Source organism: Apodemus sylvaticus, chromosome 22 (genome assembly GCF_947179515.1).
Source record: "Apodemus sylvaticus chromosome 22, mApoSyl1.1, whole genome shotgun sequence".
NCBI lineage: Eukaryota > Metazoa > Chordata > Mammalia > Rodentia > Muridae > Apodemus > Apodemus sylvaticus.
In genome coordinates, this window is record NC_067493.1 from 20,593,667 (window position 1) to 20,615,609 (window position 21,943).

The 21,943-nt window shown below is 40.1% G+C and overlaps 2 protein-coding genes across 3 annotated transcripts in view; both read left to right on the forward strand.

Moving 5' to 3' along the window:
* The window catches only part of LOC127672424 (zinc finger protein 431-like), a 313,721-nt gene that overhangs the window by 85,191 nt on the left and 206,587 nt on the right, over window positions 1–21,943 (forward strand). The window lies entirely within an intron of this gene.
* LOC127672426 (cytochrome P450 3A25) overlaps window positions 1–21,943 on the forward strand; it is a 48,725-nt gene that overhangs the window by 1,418 nt on the left and 25,364 nt on the right. The window contains exons 2-7 of the mRNA XM_052167587.1: window positions 4,154–4,247; window positions 10,711–10,763; window positions 13,604–13,703; window positions 17,296–17,409; window positions 21,174–21,262; window positions 21,497–21,645. Of these exons, the coding sequence (XP_052023547.1) occupies window positions 4,154–4,247; window positions 10,711–10,763; window positions 13,604–13,703; window positions 17,296–17,409; window positions 21,174–21,262; window positions 21,497–21,645 (599 nt within the window). The remainder of the gene's footprint in view (window positions 1–4,153; window positions 4,248–10,710; window positions 10,764–13,603; window positions 13,704–17,295; window positions 17,410–21,173; window positions 21,263–21,496; window positions 21,646–21,943) is intronic.

The window sequence follows — 21,943 nt, forward strand, 5'->3', positions numbered from 1 at the left end:
AGCAATTATAGAAATGTCAACAGCCATAATTTTCTTTTCTTTGACCATTATTCAGAACACTATTATTTTCTAAAATCATGTTTCCACCTTGCAATATTGAAACCACTTAACACTAAATGCTTTTATTGTTTTCTTTGATTTGTCTTTTTTTTAAACAAAGAGCAGTGTGGTGGTTTCAATATGCTTGGAACAGGCAGTGGCACTATTAGGAGGTGGGGCTTTGTTGGAGGAAGTGTGTCATTGTGAGTGTAGGCTTTAAAACCATCATCCTAGCTCCCTGGATGCCAGTCTTCTCCTATCAGCTTTCAAATGAAGTTGTAGAACTCTTAACTCTTCTTGCAACATTCCTGCCTGGATGCTGCCATGTTCCCACCTTGATGATAATGGACTGAATCTCTGAACATGTAAGCCAGCCCCAATATTATCCTCAAAAGAGTTGCCTTGGTCATTGCTTCACATAATGGTTCACAGCAGTGAAACCCTAAGACAAACGGCTAGCACAATCTTATGGGAGGAATCCCAGTTACTAGTCAGGCCTTGTTGAGATACTTCTTGGTGATCTTTTAGTGTACATGTCCCTTCATGCAAATTCATGGCTATATTTGATAATGTTTATGAGTTCCATTTGATTCGTAGCAAATGTTTGGAAATTGCCTTGAGTTAAAAACTCACCATTAATAAAGAGAGAATGGACTAGAGAGATGTTTCAGCAGCTAAAAACACAGGGTTTTGATTTCCAGTTCCCACATGGTGGCTATAACCATCTATAACTGCAGTCCCAAGAGCTCCAGGACTCTCCTTTCCCCTCTGTAGCCACTGAATATATGCAGTACACAGACATACATCCAAGCAAAACACTCATACATATAAAATAATTAAAATTTAATTTTAAAAAATGAGAGGGAAGAGGTATTAGTTTTCATGTCTGGAACATGTAAAGCTTCATATTTTATGCCATATACTTAATTTGTTATCAATAGGAAGTACCTGATCTTCTGAAGTTCCTTTGTCTTGAAAATCAAAGGATTCTTGGGTCAGGTCAAACCTTTATGCAAAATAAGCATTTCTGATATAATTTCTAAGTTTGCGCTGATCAGACTTCCCTTGTGTGAAAGCTTACAGTAATCTGTAGAATCACATCTATCAGTCTTGCTTCCTCTCCAACATCTGCTATGTGCCAGTAACTCTGGGGTCGGGAGGTCTGTAGCATCATGAGAGGTTAGCATGTGTTACATCATTAGTGATAGCAGCTCTGCCCCATGGAGCACATGGCATGGCTTAGTCATACTTTATAGACACTGAGTTGACATACACAGGCAATAATCTTCCTATTTATGACTATGTTTCTATTGCTGTGAAGTGACACCATAACCATGGAACCTCTTAATAAAGGAAACATTTAATTGTGGGTGGCTTATAATTTCAGAGGTTTAGTCCATTATCACAATCGTGCTGGAGAAGTAGTTGAGAGTTCTACATCTGGATCAAAAGGTAACAGGAAGAGAGTGACACTGGACCTGGCTTGAGCATCTGAAATTTCAAAGCCCATTCACTCCCAGTGACATACTTCTTTCAACAAGGCCATACCTTTTAATAGTGCATTCCCTGTGGGCCTATGTGGCATATTTTCATTCAAACCACTGCATTGCACTCTCTGGCTCCAATAGGTTTGTAGCCATATCACAGTGCAACTTTGAAAGTTCCTCTAGTCTATTACAGTATCAGCACTGCTTAAAAGTCCAAAGTTTAAAGTCTCTTCTGAGATTTATGCCATCTCATAACTGTGATACTCTGTAAAGTCAAAATGGAAAAGCAGATTATATATTTCCAAAATATATACCAAAGGATATACATTAATATTCCAAAGGGGAGGGAAGGGGACATAATGAGGAATTACTAGACCAAAAACAAGACTTAAAACCGGCTGGGAAAACTGGAAAGTCTGCATCTCAATGTCTGATGTTAAAAGACTCTTCAGATCTCCAACTCTTTTCATCTTTGCTGACTGCTACACATTTTTCTCTCTCTTGGACTGATTCCACTTCCTTTTAGCAGTTTTTCTAAACAGATGTCCCATAACCAAGGCATCTCCAACATCCTAGGGACTCCCAGGCAATCCAGGCTTTACCTTCATAGCTCCATACAATGGTCTCTCTGGGTCTCCAAGGAGGGGCACCCCTGACAGATGCCTGACTTCAGCAGCTCCACTTTGTCATGAAGAGAGATTACATAACCCATTTCTTTTGTCTTTGACTCTAAATTCAGAACTCCATGGCTGAAGCTGACAAGTTCTTCTGCTTCCTGGAGTTGGAACATGCCTTCTTTCTTGTTCTATCACATTTTTACCAGCTTTCTATGCTCTGTGGTTTGCATCACTGCCTAAGCTTGACTGTCCTAGAACTTGCTCTGTAGATCACGCAGGTCACACACTCAGAGATCTATCTGCTTCTGCCTCTTTTCTGTAATTAGAGATGTTTTCTTTAATTCCTTCTCACAAGTTGGAAGCCTAGCTGGGTTTGCACTGAAGTCACCACTCCCTTTATTTCACTTAGTATCAGGGTCTTCATTAATCTGTTTATACATCCTCATGCCCTTTCTCCTCAAACTGTACATTTGTATTCTCCCTTGCTCACTGTGTTGCCTTTCATAAATCTGCATAAGTGTGGCCACAAACGACAGTCAATGCTATGCTGTCTGGAAATCTGCTCTGCCAACACTTTTAATCCATCTCTTGAATTTAGCCTTGTGCAGATATTTTTTTTCTGGATAAGGGCCACATTCTTTGCCAAACTATTGCAAAAACAGCCTCTAGGCCACACACTAATATTCTTCTCCTTTAAAACATATTGAGTCAGATCTTCACAATTCAAATCACCCTAGTACCATTATTTTCCATATTCCTACTTAAGGCCCGCTTGAAGCATTCAGCTGTTTTCCTTATCCAAAGCCTAAAGTCAACATTCAATACTACGGTTGCCTATTACAGCAATGCCCCAGTTTTTGGTACCAATTCATATCATAGTTGGTGTTTCTATTGCTGTGAAGGGATACCATGACTCTGGCAACTTCTAATAAAGAAAAAATTTAGTTTGGGTTGGCTTATAATTTCATGGGTTTTAGTCCATCTTCTTCTTTTGTGGGAAGCACAGGCAGACATGGTACTGGAGGAGCTGAGAGTTCTACGTCTGGATCAACAGGCAGAAGGAAGTAAATGTGTAGCTAGGCTTGGCTTGAGCAACTAAAACCTCAAATCCCACCCACAGTGACATACTTCTTCCAACAAGGCTACACCTCTAATAGTGACACTTCATATGGGCCTATGACGGGTCATTTTCATTCAAACCACCACACTGACCATCATGATAAATAAAATTCTGTCTGACAGTGTGGCTATTGAATGATTATCACTAATTGGAGGCCCAGATTGACCCATGAGAGGAATGACCTTTAAACAATGTCTTGACCATTAAGGGAACATACTGAAAAGTAGCCTTCTCTATAGCATAAGTCAACCAGATCACAAGTCAGAGAATTTTGGGTGTCTCTGAAATTTCTCTGAAGCCAGTGTCAGTCATGAAGTCAATTCATTGAACTCAGTGTCATTATATGGACATAAGAGCTCCATGACTGGTTCCAGGTCTTTCTAAAAAAGGCAACTTTCAGAATAGTTAGATCCTCTAACAAACTTTTGGCTTAGAGAAAAGCAAACACATAAGTCTCTGACCAATCTGGAAGAACAATTCCATATGGTCTCCATGGCTCTGTGGCATTAGGTACATGAATTTATGCACATAAAAATCCCCCTTTTATTTAATGAGAGTCATTGCTTCAGGAAATTTTATAAATGGACAAGAGAAATTGGAACACCTTGAGAAGCCTTGAGCCTGAATCTCTAAGATTCTAAAATCCAAATCTGGGGCTCTTCATCAATTATGTTTTTGTGGACTGCAAGTACAGTAGCTTCCACCATCTCTATCCAATCATTTTGATGGGTCAGACATTGAAGAGGAAAGTAATTGAGTTTGTAGCTGTTTGGGTTTTTACAGTTATTTGTCATTTGTTTGTTGCTTTTGGGGTTTGATTCTTTCAGTTCCTGAGTCATGACTGACACATGTTCCTATGTATAAACTTGGATTTCTCTGTTACTTTACAGATATGGGACCTATTCTCATGGCCTGTTTAAGAAACTAGGAATTCCTGGACCGAAACCTCTGCCTTTATTTGGAACAATTTTCAACTATGCTGATGTGAGTAGTGTTTATGATCTTTCATTTATATTTTTATTCGTTGATGCTTTTGAGACTAGGTTTCTCTCTATATCCTTGGCTGTCCTGGAACTCACTCTGGAGACCAGGCTGCCCTGGAACACAGAGATCTACCTGCTTCTGCCTTCCAAGTGCTGGGATTAAAGGCGTGTGCTATCACTATCTGACTGCTCTTTCATTTCTTATAGTTGCAATTTCTTTTAAAATTAGGTTTATCTACTTATATTTAGAACTAGGAGTATTGGTCTGCACTTATGTGTGTGCACCACATGTGAGCCTGGTGACTACAGAGGTCAGAAGAGGATGCCAGATCCCCAGAACTGGAGTTGCTGATAGTTGTTTATTGCCATGTTGGGATTGAGAACTGGACATGGTTCCTCTGCTAGTGTAGATGACACTGCTCTTAATTGCAGAACTTTCTCTCCAGTCTCAAAGTTTTGAGTGGAACTTCTGTGTGTGTATGACAGCATCTCACTGTATAGCCATCTTGACTTGGAACTGTATACTTAGGTCAAACTGGCTTCAAACTCTTGAAAGATCCCCTCCCTCTACCTTCTGAGTTCTAAGACTAAAAGCATGTACCACCTAGGGTTCTGGCATAGTGGCACATGCCTTTATACCCTGAACTCCAGAGGCAGAGGCAGGTAGATCTCTGTTAGTTAGAGACTAGCCTGGTCTCAGAATGAGTCCAGGACTGCCACAGCTACACAGAGAAACAAAATAAAACAACAACAACAACAGCAGCAGCAGCAGCAGCAGCAACAACAACAACAACAATAACAAATCAGGGGGAGGTTTTGTGGTGTCAGAAGTTAGAAACTGTGCCCAACCAGTTGTGTCCACAGCTTCAGACTTCCATTTAAGATTTGATGACATCCATTTGGAGCTTTCATTAGAAAGCCTTGGTCACAGATGAATGCTGCTGTTTGGGGCAGAATTCTGGGATTTTGCCCTAGAGAAGACTCCAGGGAAGCACAAGTGTCTTTAACCAGCACTCATGGGAAACTATGGTTGGTAAAACAGCACCAGCTCGGGAGCACTAGACTAGAATGTTCTTCTTCCACACCAGATGCAGGAACAGCCTTTGTTTTCTTCCTGCTGGCAAACTCTGCAGCATTTGTGTATCAGGTGGCCAGTGTGTTGACCTTCAGGGAATTCCCACTTACCAGGAACCTCTCAGGAACTCCTATGTACCTTGCACCTACTTCTATGGTTCTAACCCACCTTTCAGTACCTAGGACATCTTTGGGTATTAGACAGAATAACTAACTGTGTTCTGTGTTGATTCTTTTGTTCTGTGTTGGCACCCTGAGTACCAGACTGAGACAGGGTGGTGTTTGTCTTTCACACTCAGACAGCACAGAAAATTTTGCTTTTCTAAGCAAAGGTAGACTCAATTTATGCAATCACTATAGAAAGGATGACTTCGCAACAATTATCAAATATTTGGTACCATGTGAAATGAATGGCTGATGATTTTTAATTTTTTATATTTGTAGCTAGTATAGTAGAACCAATTCAAGCTTAGCTCCAACTAGCTTACAAATAAATGAGATTCAGACTATGGTTATTTTATTTGGCTTTGACAATTACTGGGGGTCACCCTAAATCTACCCTAAATCTAATCTAACTGCAGGCCTGGTTACTTGCCCAGTGGTGTATCTCAGGTACTTGCTGTTTCTCCTGCCTATGTGCTCATCCTCCATCTTCCCTCACAGTGCCTTCCTCTCTACCTTTTTATTCCTCCTTCTCCCCTTGTCTCTCCTCCTCCAACCATTTCACTCCAAACCCACTGATCTGATCCTGGCCCAGGGCAAAAGCCTGGCCAGAAAATAGTAAGATCAGCTCTTGGGGGCATTCATGTTGGAGTGAAGGGGTTTTTCCTTTTCTTTTCTTTTCTTTTTTTTCTTTTCTTTTCTTTTCTTTTCTTTTCTTCTCTTCTCTTCTCTTCTCTTCTCTTTTCTTCTCTTCTCTTCTCTTCTCTTTTCTTTTCTTTTCATGTGTGTACTGTGTAATGGTGGTCTTTGTATTATTCTAATGCTGATTTCTATACCAGCAGAGATCTGATTACAGGCTGGACTTTGGTATTTTTATTCATATGGCTACATCACTTCACTTAAACAGTCCCTCCAACACCTTATGACTAGTTTAACAGAGCACTGAATGGCCAATATCTGAGGCAGGAGAGAAAAGGCAGAAATTTTGGGGAGAGATAGTACACTGGGCAAGAGTCAGGGACATCATACACAGCCAAATACATAGTGAGTTGGACTTACAAATCTGAGGAGAGGTAATGGGCAATGTGGCAGAACTTAGATGAATATTGTAGGACCCCTGAACAGGGAGACCCCACTCGAGTCTCGGGTCAGCGCACACCCAAGGAAACGCGAGAGACCGGCTTGATGCAAGAACACAAGGCAGTTTAATGGTGGAGCTCCAGGCCAATATGTGTCTCATGCAAGAGACAGAGGAGTCGGCCCTGAAGCTCAAAAGCTAGGGGTTTATGTGGGAAAAGGCAAGGGGGTTTCGCGCGCGCTTTTACGTGATTGGTCAATTCATACATTGGGGGAGGAATTGGCACACAATTATATCAGCGGGTAGTATGTGCAGGACAGCATGTCAGCAATGTAGGAGAGTGGGAGGCTTATCTTTTGTTAGCAGAGGGCCTGGTTAACATTAAACTACACAAGAGAAGAGAGGGTGAGGGGAGGGAGTCCAGATGGCCCATGACTCATCGGAGGTTGTTTAGGCTACTTTCTTATCTTTATGGCCGGCTAGTTTCTGGAATGTCTTAAAGACCTTGGGTGGATCATCCTGCTATTCTAACAACCTTGAGAAGGCCCCAGCTTGTCTGGGCTTGCCCTTGGCCTGCCTTGTGCTTGGGCCGTGGATTCTGTGAGGTCTTAACTTCATTTGTTTCTAACTTCCATCAATATAAATGTGTTAGTTAATTGTAAGAGCTGGTTGGGAACAAGCTAATATTATGTTTTCTTTATCCATTCATCTATGGGTGCTGCCTGTGCAAAATTTAATATTTTGTATTCACATTTTCAAATGCTAGGGTGTCTACCAACATCTGTTTTGCTTGAGGATCAGATATAGTTTTATTTACTGCTAAGACCAATCTTTGTGAATAAGAAAAATCAGTGAAGGCTTCTGAGCTTTGTATTGTTTTTATAAATGATCTGAACTTTTCTCCTGTCTCTTTAAATTTGTCTCAAGCTCTTAGAGCCAATAAATGACATTGGCCTATGGTTGTGTCTTCAATTTGAGCCCATTCTTGTGTTTCAGCACATAACACCTATCAACTGATCCCTCACTGTATCAAATTCCTCTCACTCTATTGCACTATTCCATATTCCTGACTTCTCTCCACTGTGACAATTATTGCAATTGAGGGCTAGTCTCTAGTACAGCTGTTCCAATCCCCTCTGATCTTGGGGAATAATTCTATTTTGAATAACCTAACTGTTTAGACTTTGTTTCACATAGGGAGAATGCATCCTCTAAGACATCATTGCCTCTTTAAAATGTCATAGGTCTTCAGATACCATCCTACTTCATCATAACCTTGTGGATCATCTCCATTAGCATGCATATGCTGGATAATGACTAGGAATGTTGTTGGTGACTTGATGACCCAGGACTGCCTGTCCTCAAAGGGTGTTGTGGGTTTAACCCTGTCTCCTGAAAAAGGTTGCCTCATATGACCATCCTCCTGCTTTCCATTTGTTTGACTTGACTGCTCTTTGGCACAGTTATTTCCCCCTTTCTTCCTGGGGTAAACTTCCTCTCTCTGGTTAGGCATTGGGAATAAACCTGTTTGTTCTTTCTTTTCTAGTATGTGATATTTTTCTTCCATTTTTTGATTCTCAAGCTTCTCTAATTCTCCCATATTTTTCTAGTTCCTAAGCTACTCTTTTATAAACAAAAAAATAGCCTTAAAGCAGGAAAAGAAGAAAAATTGCTATTGAAAACCATGTGAGGCTTCTCTAAAAAACAGCCTCAGCAAACACCCCACCCAGTCAGCTTTTTGAAACTAAGTATCCCTCCCTTTCCTGATTTTTGCTCTACCTTTACTTGACATCAAGCCTCCTATTCAGCCTAGTCACACTGGGGGCCACGTGTCTTCTAATATTTGTTTTTTTTGTTGTTGTTTTTTGTTTTTTGGGTTTTTTTGTTTGTTTGTTTGTTTTTGTTTTGGTTTACAAATAGCTCCATAGTTTTTCTTATTGATAACACCAATTTTTAAGCTTTGGCATTTGTTTAGTCTTTATATTATCTACTTTGTTTGTGGGTTCTTTGTAAGCTTTCCTTCTGTCTCCTAGTAATATGGTTCAGCTCAGCTTCTCTTGGCTCAACTGTCACTAACTGTCTCTCTCTGTTCTCTTACCCTATTTTTCTGTCTCCTGGAACCTCCTCTCTCCTATCCCCAGATCCCACTCCCATCTCTCAGCCTCTGCTGGCTTTTTATTTTGTCACCTGTTCCCAGAATTACAAGAGGCAACCAATTCTGAAGGGCATGGTTCCTTCAAAAGACCAGAGACACAATACAAATCATGCTACAAAGCTTCCCCAACACCTAGAACACACTTGCTATAGTAAAACATATTTTCTTACAGGATCTCAGGTAGCCCAGGCTTGGCCTGGAACTCACTATGTAGGAAAGGATGACTTGATTTTTTGATCCTCTTGCCACCACATTCAAAGTGCTGGGAGTATGGGTGGGAGCCACCATCCCTGATTTATGCCATGCAGGAGATGCAACCCAGAGCTTTGTGGTACTTGGCAGGCATTGTGCCCTTGAGCTAGATCATAGCTGCAATGTGTCAATAGAAAGTCTCCCATTTCTCATCCTTAATATTTCCTAGTATTTTCTTAGCTCTGCCCTGCTGTACAAAAAGCAGTGTATGTTCTTTGGTTGGTGGTTTGTGACTCGGAGCACACAAAGGGTCCAGGTTAGTCAACTCTGTTAATCTTCCATTTTCCATTCTCCCACTGTGATATTCATACTGTCTTCATGCTCTCACATTCTCAGGTTCCCTATCGTTTCTTTTACAATTCTTTCTAAGATTAGATTTCCTATTTATTTATTTGCTTGTTTGTTTTAGTTGTAGGCCCTAGATCTCACTATGCAGATCTCACCATGCCAACAATCAAATTTGTGATCCTCTTAATTCCAACTCCAGAGCAGTAGGATTTATAGGTGTGTGTCATTAAGCCTGGATTCACTGTCTCACCTTATTCTTAAATGTGTATATGTGTTTTGTCTGCATGCATGTCTGTGTATCATGTGCATGGATTGCCTGAAAAGCCTAGAAATGGGGGTCAGATTCCTGGAACTGAAGTTACAGATAATTGTGAGCTGTCATATGGGTGCTGGGAGTCAAGCCAATCCTCTGCCTTAATCACTGAGCCATCTCATCAGCCCACTCTTAAACTTTCATATTCATAAGACTTGGGGTAGGGGTTGAGCCAGGAAATAAAAGCTTATGTGCTGCACCAGAAATATCACATATGCTCCTTCCAATTGGATTCTTCACCTGCCCAAGGAGGGAATCGTTCAGAGTTTTCTAGAATCTCTGAAACACCATACATAAGAAAATCACCTGAAGTACAGTTTCTTGGTACCTGTGGATTATGACAGTTCTTTCAACAGGCACAATACTGAATAAGTGCAAGAACAGCTTTAACTTTTTATTCTAGATAATCCTAATAGTCTCCTCTAACACCATACCTTTAGATATCTCTAATAAGAACTTGCCTCTGCTCCACCAAATGGGTGATTCAGACAGATACAGACACCCATAGCCAAATAATGGATGGAGCTTGGGGATGCTTTATGGAAGAATAGGAGGAAGGATTGCAGACCCTGAAAGGGATAGAAACTCCCCAGGAAGACCAACAGAGTCAACTCACCCGGACCCTTGGGGCTCTCAGAGTCTGAACCACCAACCAAAAAGTAAACACAGGCTGGACCTAGACCTCTCCACACAAATGTAGCAGATGTGTAGCTTGGTCTTTATGTCAATCCCAAACACCTGGAATGGGATGGCTATCCCAAACATATCCCCATGTTGCCTATATGTGGGATATGTTCTTTTAGCTGGGCTGTCATGTCTGACATCAATGGAAGAGGAATCACCTAGCTTCATAGAAACTTGAATTGCCAAGGTAGGGAGATACCCAGGAAGAGCCCCACCACTCAGAAGAGAAGTGGAGAGAGAGAGGAGGGAGAAGGATTGTAGGAGGAGGTCCCTGGGAGGGGAGCAATGAGTGGGATGTGAAATAACTTAAATTTTTAAATGAATATAAAGTAAAATAAAGAATTTGCCAGTGAGACATGAAACCCAGTTTTGTGAGCCTTTAGTTATTTGTGCCCTAGTCAGGAAGCAGTCAGTATATAACAGAACAATAACCAGTTTTATTTTATTTGTCTTCCCAGGGCATGTGGAAATTTGATGATGATTGCTATAAAAAGTATGGGAAAATATGGGGGTAAGTCTTCTGGAATCTTCCATTCCACATACTTATTAGGATAATGCACTCCCTTGCATGAGGACAATATGAGCACACCATTCTTGGGGGTGAAGCCTTTTGATATGGTACATGTCACATGCATCAAGATGAATAGTGTGAATTCAGTTGACAGTGTTGCCTATCATGGCACCCTCTGTGTAGCCCCAAAACAGAAGGCTTACCGCCTCTCCCTTCTAATACATTAAGGCTAAGTTCAGAATCTCTAAGCACATGTTCAGAAACATGGGGCAGTCCTTACAATTCTGTGCATGCAGTCAAAGCTGATGTTAGTTCAAATGTGGGACTGCACTGCTATATCCAGAAAACAGTTTATCTGGAATCATCTGCTGCTTCTGGCTCTTATAATCCTTCGATCCCATCTTTCAGGATGATCTCCAAGCCTTGGAAAGGGGAGGAGTGCTGGACAGTTATATGTCAACTTGACACAAGCTGAAGTCATCTGAGAGGAGGAGGCCTCAATTGAGAAAATGCTTCCATAACCTCATGTTTCAACCTAGCCTGCAGGATATTTTTCTATTTAGTGACTGATGGGGGTGGCTCAGCCCAATGTGTGTGGTGCCATCCCAGGACTGGCAGTCCTGAGTTCTAGAAAAATGTAGGCCGAGCAAGTCAGTAAGTAGCACACCTCCATAGCCTCTGCATCAACTCCTGCCTTCAGGTTCCTGTCCTTTTTGAGTTGCTGTCATGACTTCCTTCAATAATGAGCACAGATATGTAAGTGGAATAGGAATACACCTTTCTGCCCCCAACTTGTTTTTTAGTCCTGGAATTTCATTACAGCACTAGAAACGCTCACTAAGACAGCCATGTCCCATATAAAATGAACACTCCACAATCTTTTACTCTATTCATGTTGAGCAGTTACAGATTTATGCTAATCACCATGTTCTGCTAAAACAGCACATCTCAACCTACATGTCATGACCATCAGAAAACACATATTTTATAATGGTCTTAGGAAACCCACCCTCCAAACCATGTATTTACTTTTGGTGTTACTTCATAATTGTAAGTTTGCTACAAAGTTCAAACGACCATCAGAAATATGTGTTCTCTGATGCTTGTAACCCACAAGTTGAGAACTTCTGTGCTAAAAGAAGCTTCTATGATGAGGGTTGAGACCTGTGCTAATCTTTTTGTTATGTCCATCTAGCAATACATTCTCCTTCAGTGTCTATGACCCCCCTAGCTACATAAGATCAAGCCAGGCAAAATCCCATCATTTAGTGGGGAGATGGTCAGAAAGTCCCACACCTAGCTGAGAAGTTGGCAAATCATAGCTTGACAAGAGGACAAGTTTTCTTCAGGGATGGGTACCCCCAAAATCTATCTCATCCTCCAGAAGATGGCCATACATGCATGAACATATTGGCAGCAGTAAATAGGGCTTTAAAAAAAGAGAGAGAGAACACATAAAGTTGAAGGGAAATAGTGATGGTGGGGATTGGAAGGGAGAAAATGAGAGTTGCCTTCATTGGTCACCAATGATTCCTCAGCTAAGGATGGGATTTCTGTCGACCTCCCCTCTCCATGCTGGGATGTTTGTTTGTCTTGAGCTTATGAAGGTCTTGTGCATACTGTGACAATCATTGTGGATCCATTTGTACAACTGTTTCATTGTGTTCAGACAAATTTCCCTGGCATTCTGTCTCAAGCTCTTATAATCTTTCTCCCCCATTCTGCAATGATCCCTGAGTGCTGGGAGGAGAATCTGCTACTGTCATTCTGCTAAATGAACATAGTATTGAATGGACTCCAAACAACTTGCTATTAGACCTACAGAGTAGCTCACGCCTTGGCCTCATCAACAAAGCTTCTTTCTTCAGTATATCATGATTAACATGGAGATATACAACTAGTCAATGTGTAGACACTAAGAGATTGCAGATTGCTCAGCCCTGAATGGGACATCTGTGTAACAATTTTGTTTTTTTTGTTCACTAATTAAATTCAAGATAAGAACTTTGCTAGAAGTATATACGGGTATTTCCTGCCCATGTAATTCTGCTGACATTGAAGAAGAAATGCAGGGAATTATTCAGCCATGGTTTACTTCCCCAGGGTTAAGTCTTCAGTGGCTTTGTTTACTGTCTGAGCCAAGGGTGCAATCCTTTATTGTCAGTAGACCTGGTGATTTGGAGACTTGGAGGAGGTGTCCCCCATTGTATTGTGAGGCACATGAAAGTAGGAGGAGGCTCTGCCTCTTCATCTCTTCTCATCCATCTTCAGAAACCACAGGCCTGCATACAGGGTTTGCTGAGGTGACACAGCCTGTAGAGACCAAGTGACCAATGCGAGGCATGTACTGTGTTGCCCTTTAGTGTCCTCAAATTAACTGCTTCTGCAACATTATTACAAATACTGAATAGTTTGTCTCTAAATTTCCTCTGATATATACTGTTTTAACTTTGGAATAATTTATTCATTTTCCTCTATTTTTTATATCTCTGGAGATCAAACCCAGTGTCACACACTTAATAGACAATGGCTCTATCATTGAGCCATACCTCCAACCCAGATAATGAAATATTTAAACACTCAATAATGGTATTGGCAATAACCAGGATTTCTTCAAAGAGCTGTTTGTCTCTTTCCTGCTTCAGCCACGTAAGACTTAATTTCATGATACTCTAATAGCTTCTATGGTCAGAACTTGAACTAGGAGTTCATGTTATTGTGCTTTATGCAGCTGAGGGTGTGTACTGTGTGCATCAGGGCTTGAGATTGAAATCCTATGTGGGACTCCAGCTGTAGAATCTGGCTTCTGAGATTCAGTCCATTGTGTTTTCCCACCTCAGGTTTTATGATGGACCACAGCCTATGTTGGCTATCATGGATCCAGAGATCATCAAAACAGTGCTGGTGAAAGAATGTTACTCAGTCTTCACAAACCGTCGGGTAGGCATCCCTTCTTTAGAAATATAAATATTTACTATGGTCTTATTCAGTGTTCTATTTCTGTGAAGAGACACCATGACCACATGAGGGCTGGCTTACAGTTTCAGAGGTTTATTCTATTGTCATGGTGGAAAGCATGGTGACAATCAGGCAAACATGATGCTGAAGAGGTAATCAAGATCAGCAGGTACTAGGAAGAGAGAAACACTGGACCTGGCTTGGACTTCACCCCCAGTGGCATACTTCCTCTAACAAGGCCACATTTCCTAATCCCTATCAAGTAGTACCACTCTCTAATGGCCATGCATTCAAATATATGAGCCTGTGTGTGTCATTTCTATTCAAACCACCACAATAATCTATTAAATTTAAAATTTCAAGATAATTTTATAATTATGGTAAAGAGCCACCACTATTCTCAGGAAATTTTTTTGTGCTCTTCATGGATATATATATATATATATATATATCCATGTGTGTGTGTGTGTATGTGTGTACATATATGTATATATATATGATGTCTTATATAAGTATAGCATATTGTAAACATAACAGTCCTCCTGTTTCTACTTTCATTTCTGTTGCACTAAAACAAAACACTCTGGGGGCTAGAGAGATGGCTCAGTGGTTAAGAATACTAACTGCTCTTCCAAAGGTCCTGAGTTCAATTCCTAGCAACCACATGGTGGCTCAGAACCATTTGTAATGGGATTCGATGCACTCTTCTGGTGTGTCTGAAGACAGCTACAGTGTATTCATCTTCTTAAAATAAATAAAATCTTAGAAAGAGTGAAAGAAAGAAAGAAAGAAAGAAATAAAGAAAGAAAGAAAGAAAGAAAGAAAGAAAGAAAGAAAGAAAGAAAGAAAGAAAGAATACTTTAACCAAAAGCAACTTAGCAAAGGAAAGGATTGAGCGACTGATACTTCGAAGTCACACTCTATTACTGAATGAAGTCAAGAAGACAGGAGCTCAAGCAAGAACTGGAAGCAAAAATATCATGAAGAAAAGCTGCCTACTGGTTCTCTCAGACCCATTCTTAGCTAGCGTCCTTAATAAAGCAGAGAACCTAGGGATAGTACTGCACTAAGGAGGCTGGGCCTTTTGGTGTCAGTTAGTAATGGAGAGAACCCCACACAGACATGCCCACAGGCCAATCTGACATGGGCAATTCCTCACTCAAGGCTCTCCTTTTAGATGCAGGACCAGGCTGTGTCAAACTGACAAAGTTAACTAGGTCACAAATGATACAGAAGAGGTTGACATTGGTACTGTCCACAGCTTATTAAGATTTCTCTGATTTGTTTATGTATATGTGAAGCTTTCTGCCAATTACATCTTCTAAATCTAAATGTGACATCATGCAGTCAAGACACAGGACTGTCCCTTCTTCACCATGGAGCTCTCTCTTGCAAGCCTGGTCTAGTGGCCATGCATAGCCTGTTTATTCTTCCTAGAATGGTCTGATCCATTTTTCTTTTTATAGATATGCTTCTGGGGTCAAGTCTGATAATATTTTGTTCAGCACTCTTCTTTTAATAAGGTTTCATGAGTCCCTGCCTCAACCTTCAACTTTTCAAGTGCTGGGGTTCCCAGTATGTGCCACCCAACATGATTTTTGCAGTGACAAGGATCAAGCCAAATGCTTCATGCATGCTAGGCAAGCACTCTGCCAACTGAGATACATCCTCAGCCATGTCTATTGCTTTTATCTTTTGAAACAAACTATGCACATAGTTTTATACTCTTCATTAACCTCTATGATGTATTTGTACTTTGGACTATAAAGTATGAAACTCAGGTAAAGACTCATGTTGCATCATCTGTGTCCAGTTCTTTCAGCATCATTTAGGAAAAACTGTTCCCTCTATAGAATTCTTGAAGCACTTATCAAAACCTATTCAGAGGCTGAAGAGAGAGCTTAGTGGTTAAAAGCACTGGCTTTCTTTCTTTCTGAGGACCCAGGTTCAATTCCCAGAACCCACATGACAAGCCACACTATCTGCAACTCCAGCTTCAGAAATCCAGTGCTCTCCTCTGGCCTCTGAGAACACTATAAACATGTGGTGCGTAGATACACATATAGGAAAACACACACACATATACACACACAAAGTAAATAAATCTAATTTTATTTTTTGTTTATTGACTCACTTGTATGAAACATTTTTTCATTTTATATTTTCTTCCATTGATCACAATGTTTTTCTGTCCTCTAGGGTCACATCTTATTGATAACTGATTCTGTTCATCAAGTGGATTTGTTCTACCCATTTTTTTTCTAGAGTTAATTTAAATATTCTTGACCCTTTATCTTTCTAACAAAAATCAGAACATGTTTGTCTATATTGATAATGATCTCAGTTCCATGAAAAAATAAACACATTTTCTGTGTTAGGTCATCTAACCCGTGACTATTGTGTGTTCTACACATTATATATTTGAATGCCACATGGAAATTATATAGGCTTCATGTGAAAACCATGCTGAGTTCATTCCCTAAATATAAATGATTTAACATATTACATTTTTGGACATTTTTGAATATTCTTGAAACTTTTTCTAATATAATTGATATTAAATACAAACAATTGATTGTGAATTGCGGTTGCATCATAGAACAATTGCCAAACTCACTTATTATTCCTATAAAGTCTTTCTGTGTGTTATTTGATATGTTCTTCACAGACAATTATGTGGCCTAAAAATAAGAATATTTTTGCTTATTGATTTCCAATGTGTACGATTTCTATGTTGTTTTCACGCTTTATTGTACTATCTGGCAGTTCTAGGATGAGACTGAATGACAGTAGTGAGAGAAGACTTCTAAAAATTACTACAAATTAGTGAGTGAAACATTCAGACTTTACCACTAGGTGTGGAGTTGGGTAAAGAATATTATATGTATGCATATACATATATATGTAAATAAATAGATGGATGAATGAATGGATAGGTAGATAGTCAGGTAGGTAGACAGACAGACAGACAGACCTATAGCTAGCTAGCTAGCTAGATGGATGGATGTAGACATTCCATTGATCCAATGTTCATCAATATACATGAAGGAAAAAAGTTCCTAGCCAAGATATAGGATTATATTTCCTTTTCCTTGTGTCCATATATGGAAAGTTAAGATAAAATAATTGCATTATATTTTGAAATATAAAGTAAATCTTTTATTGCATCTAAAAAGCATCATCCCTACTCTTCAATTCCTCATACTGTTGACAGTAGTAATACTTTGCCAAGGCCAATTGCTACCTGTTACTAATACATTTTTTTTTGTCTGCACAGATTTGAAAGACAGTGTAGGTCTGTTCTATTTATTTTCATGGATTCTGCAAAGATGATTTTGATTTAAAATGAGATGGTCATAAAAAAAAACTCAAAGCTATGCCAGGTGTATATATATCATCTTCATTTATAGGGATTGCAGATAAATTCAATAAAAGATTGTTGAAGATCTAGTAAGATCCAGACACTTAACACTAATATTTGTTAAGCAAATGATGCTTGCTTAATCTACTTTCCAAAATTGTGAAGATTATCATAATTTTAATATGGTAAACTTTCTTTCCATTTGAACTCTAGCCTTTTGGGCCAGTGGGATTTATGAAAAAGGCCATTACTATATCTGAGGATGAAGAATGGAAGAGACTTCGAACACTCCTGTCTCCAACTTTCACCAGTGGCAAACTCAAGGAGGTGATTATGGAGAGGGTGTTTACTTAAGGAACAAATCCAAGGACAGGTAGAAAACAAGCCCATAGTCCCTTTCCAAGGGTTTGTCCTCTGAGGCAATGATGGAGAGGGTATTTACTTGAGGAACAAATGGAGACAGGTAGAAAACAAGCCCATAGTCCCTTTCCAAAGGTCAATCCTCTGACTTACAATTTCTTTTTTGTTTTTTTTTTTAATTTTCTATATTCTTTGTTTACATTCCAAATGCTTTCCCCTTTCCTGGTTCCCCCCTCCCCATCGATCTCATAAGCCCTCTTCCCTCTGCCCATTTCCCAATCACCCCTCCCATTTCCCTGTCCTGCTACTCCCCTACACAGCTAGATCAACTCTTTTCAGAACCAGGGCCCTCTCTTTCCCTCTTCTTGGGTATCATTTCATATGCTCACTGTGTGTTGAGAATTCAGAGTTTCTGGGCTAATTAATATCCACTTATCAGTGATTGCATTCCATGTGTATTCTTTTGTGATTGGGTTACCTCACTTAGTATGATATTTTCCAGTGCCTAATTCATTGTTTTCAATTTCTGAGTAGTATTCCATTGTATAAATATACCACATTTTTTGTATCCATTCTTCCGTTGAGGGACATCTGGGTTCTTTCCAGCTTCTGGCTATTATAAATAAGGCTGCTATGAACATAGTGGAGCATGTGTCCTTATTGCATGCTGGGGAATCCTCTGGGTATATGCCCAGGAGAGGTATAGCAGGGTCCTCTGGAAGTGTCATGTCCAGTTTTCTGAGGAACTTCCAGACTGATTTCCAAAGTGGTTGTACCATCTTGAAATCCCACCAGCAGTGGAAGAGTATTCTTCTTTCTCCACATCCTTGCCAACACCTGCTGTTTCCTGAGTTTTTAATCTTAGCCATTCTGACTGGTGTGAGGTGAAATCTCAGGGTTGTTTTGACTTGCATTTCCCTAATGATTAATGATGTTGAACATTTCTTAAGGTGCTTCTCAGCCACCCGAAGTTCTTCAGGTGAAAATTCTTTGTTTAGCTCTGTATCCCATTTTTTAAATAGGGTTATTTGGTTCTCTGGGGTCTAACTTCTTGAGTTCTTTGTATATATTGGATATTAGCCCTCTGTTGGATTTAGAGTTGGTGAAGATCCTTTCCCAATCTGTTGGTTGTTGTTTTCTCCTTTTGACAGTGTCCTTTGCCTTACAGTAACTTTGTAATTTTATGAGGTCTCATTTGTCAATTCTTGATCTTAGAGCATAAGCTGTTGATGTTCTGTTCAGGAAATTTTCCCCTGTGCCCATGTCCTCAAGGGTCTTCCCAAGTTTCTTTTCTTTAGTTTGAGTGTGTCAGGCTTTGTGAGAATATCCTTGATCCACTTGGAGTTGAGCTTAGTACAAGGAGATAAGAATGGATCAATTCATATTCTTCTGCATGCTGACCTCCAATTGACTGAGCACCATTTGGTGAAAAGGCTATCTTTTTTCCACTGGATGTTTTCAGCTCCTTTGTCAAAGATCAAGTGACCATAGGTGTGTGGGTTCATTTCTGGGTATTCAATCCTATTCCATTGATCCACTTACCTGTCATTGTACCAATACCATGCAGTTTTTAATCACTATTTCTCTGTAGTAATGTTTGAGGACTGGGATACTGATTCCCGTAGAAGTTCTTTTACTGTTGAGAATAGTTTTAGTTATCCTGGGTTTTTTGTTATTCCAGATGAATTTGAGAATTTCTCTTTCTAACTCTATGAAGAACTGAGTTGGGATTTTGATGGAGATTGCATTGAATCTGTAGATTGCTTCTGGTAAGATGGCCATTTAAACTATATTAATCCTGCCAATCCATGAGCACGGAAGATTATTCCATTTTCTGAGGTCTTCCTCGATTTCCTTCTTCAGAGATCTGAAGTTCTTGTCATATAGGTCTTTCACTTGTTTGGTTAGAGTCACCCTAAGATACTTTATGCTGTTTGTGGCTATTGTGAAGGGTGTCATTTCCCTAATTTCTTTCTCAGTCTCCTTATCCTTTGAGTATAGAATGGCTACTGACTTAGTTCAGTTGATTTTGTAACTAGCCACTTTGCTGAAGTTGTTTATCACCTGTAGGAGTTCTCTGGTAGAATTTTTTGGGTCACTTAAGTATACTATATCTGAAAATAGTGATAGTTTGACTTCTTCCTTTACAATTTGTATCCTTTGCTCTCCTTATGTTGTCTAATTGCTCTAGCTAGGACTTCTATAAGTATATTGAAGATATGGAGAGAGGTGGCAGTCTTGTCTAGTACCTGATTTTAGTGGGATTGCTTCAAGTTTCCATTTAGTTTGATGTTGGCTACCGGTTTGCTGTATATTGCTTTTATTATGTTTAGGTATGGGCCTTGAATTCCTGTTCTTTCCAAGACTTTTAGCATGAAAGGATGCTGAATGGCATCTTGTCTTCATACGCAGATGACTCATCACAAAATGAACTTTAACTCATCACCCCATGATTAGAATGATGTGTCTTTCTGGGATCTGAAATTCCACATTTAACTACAGAATAGTTGAATATTAACCCAGCAGTATGGCTGCTCTGGTGAGGGATCACTTCCAAAATCCTAGGTCTATTTGATCTGGCTTCGATGCAGACATGCTTACAATTACTATATGATCTGGATGGAATATAGATATAGCCTTAGTACACACCTTTTATCTCTACTAATGGGGGTAAGGTTAGTTTGTAGAAGAAATCAGCCATGTTTGAGAGTGACCTCTAATTGAGGGATGGGACAAAGTGATGGCTCAGAAGGATTTAATAAAATGAATCAGAGATAGGATATACTCAACGCTTACAGGAATATACGGAAAACAGAATGTTGTAGTAATTCTCCAACCCCAATAAACCCATGCAAAGAAAATACAACTCAGTTATAATATTTATAAACTGCATGTGTGTATTGGGTAGATTATGCCACTATACTACTCTATTCCCCAGATATGAAAGCCTTTGCTAGTTGTGGTTCCTCCAGGCCATGTGCTTCTATCTTCCTTTCACCTCCTCTTTCTCTGTCTTCCTCTCTCTCCCTTATCTCCTGATCTGCATTCCTTCTTCCGCTCTCTCCCTGTCCAAAAATTTCAGCCCCACTTTTTCCTTCCACTGCCCAATCACAGGCTCTAGCCTTTATTTGACCACTTAGGTGGGGAGGTTCACATGAAATCACCAGAGTAGGTAATCCACTTCTCTGAGGCAGACCCTCTTGCGGAAAGTGGAATTAGCTTAAAATACAAGCAGCACCATGGCAATCCACAACAAGAGTGGCAACTTAAAAGTAGCATGTGGAAAGAGAACAGACTAGACACAGGTAGTAGTGGTGGTGGTGGTGGTGGTGGTGGTGGTGGTGGTGGTGGTGGTATGTGTATGTGTGTCGTTTTACAGCGATGGGTTTCAGACAGAACAAGCTAGATACCAGTGAGGACAGAACTATCCAGAGAATGAGAATGAGACAGAAGATTAGGATGTATTGCCAAAGTTAGTATAAGGACAACCACAGCAATTTAGGCAGAAGCTGAGAGAAGCTTGATCGAATCAGTCTGTTTGGAAGATGAGATTATACAGATGCTAGAAGCTTCCATACCTTTGCCTAGAGATAATTAAAACAAATAAGGAAACACTATGGCTTCAGCCCAAGCCATGTCTCTGTACATCTTGGATATAGCTCTAATCTCATGCCTTCATCTGAAGAAATAAAACTGACATTTACACTACAGGTGTTGTGTTTTGTGCTTAGATGTTCCCCATCATGAGACAGTATGGAGATATATTGGTGAGAAACTTGAGACAAGAAGAAGAGAAAGGGGAGCCCATCAACATGAAAAAGTAAGTAAGTTGTGGTGTGGTTGATGGGACTGTAACTACCTCAGTGTCATCTCAACCCTAGGAATAAGACATCTGCAAACTGACAGCAGGTAAAGGCCAAGGTGTGACTGTGATAGCAGCCTGGACACCACTGAGGATCTTGTGGTTCTAACTCTGTGGCTTCCTGCCTGAGTAGCTTGGAAACATGAACTGCCTGAGATGCAAATGTTGATTCCCATGTCTCTCTTCACTCAGCATCTTTGGAGCTTATAGCATGGATGTGATCACTGGCACATCATTTGGAGTGAACATTGATTCCCTCAATAATCCACAGGATCCCTTTGTGCAGAAAGCCAAGAAGATCTTAAAATTTCCATTTTTTGATCCATTTCTTCTCTCTATAGGTATGTTTACTATTTCATCTCTCTTTATATCGCTCCCTTCTACAAACTAGTCAAAATGACACCATTATTTTTTTATTCGATATAATTTATTTACATTTCAAATGATTTCCCCTTTTCTAGCCCCCCCCCCACTCCCCGAAAGTCCCGTAAGCCCCCTTCTCTTCCCCTGTCCTCCCATCCACCCCTTCCCACTTCCCCGTTCTGGTTTTGCTGAATACTGTTTCACTGAGTCTTTCCAGAACCAGGGGCCACTCCTCCTTTCTTCTTGTACCTCATTTGATGTGTGGATTATGTTTTG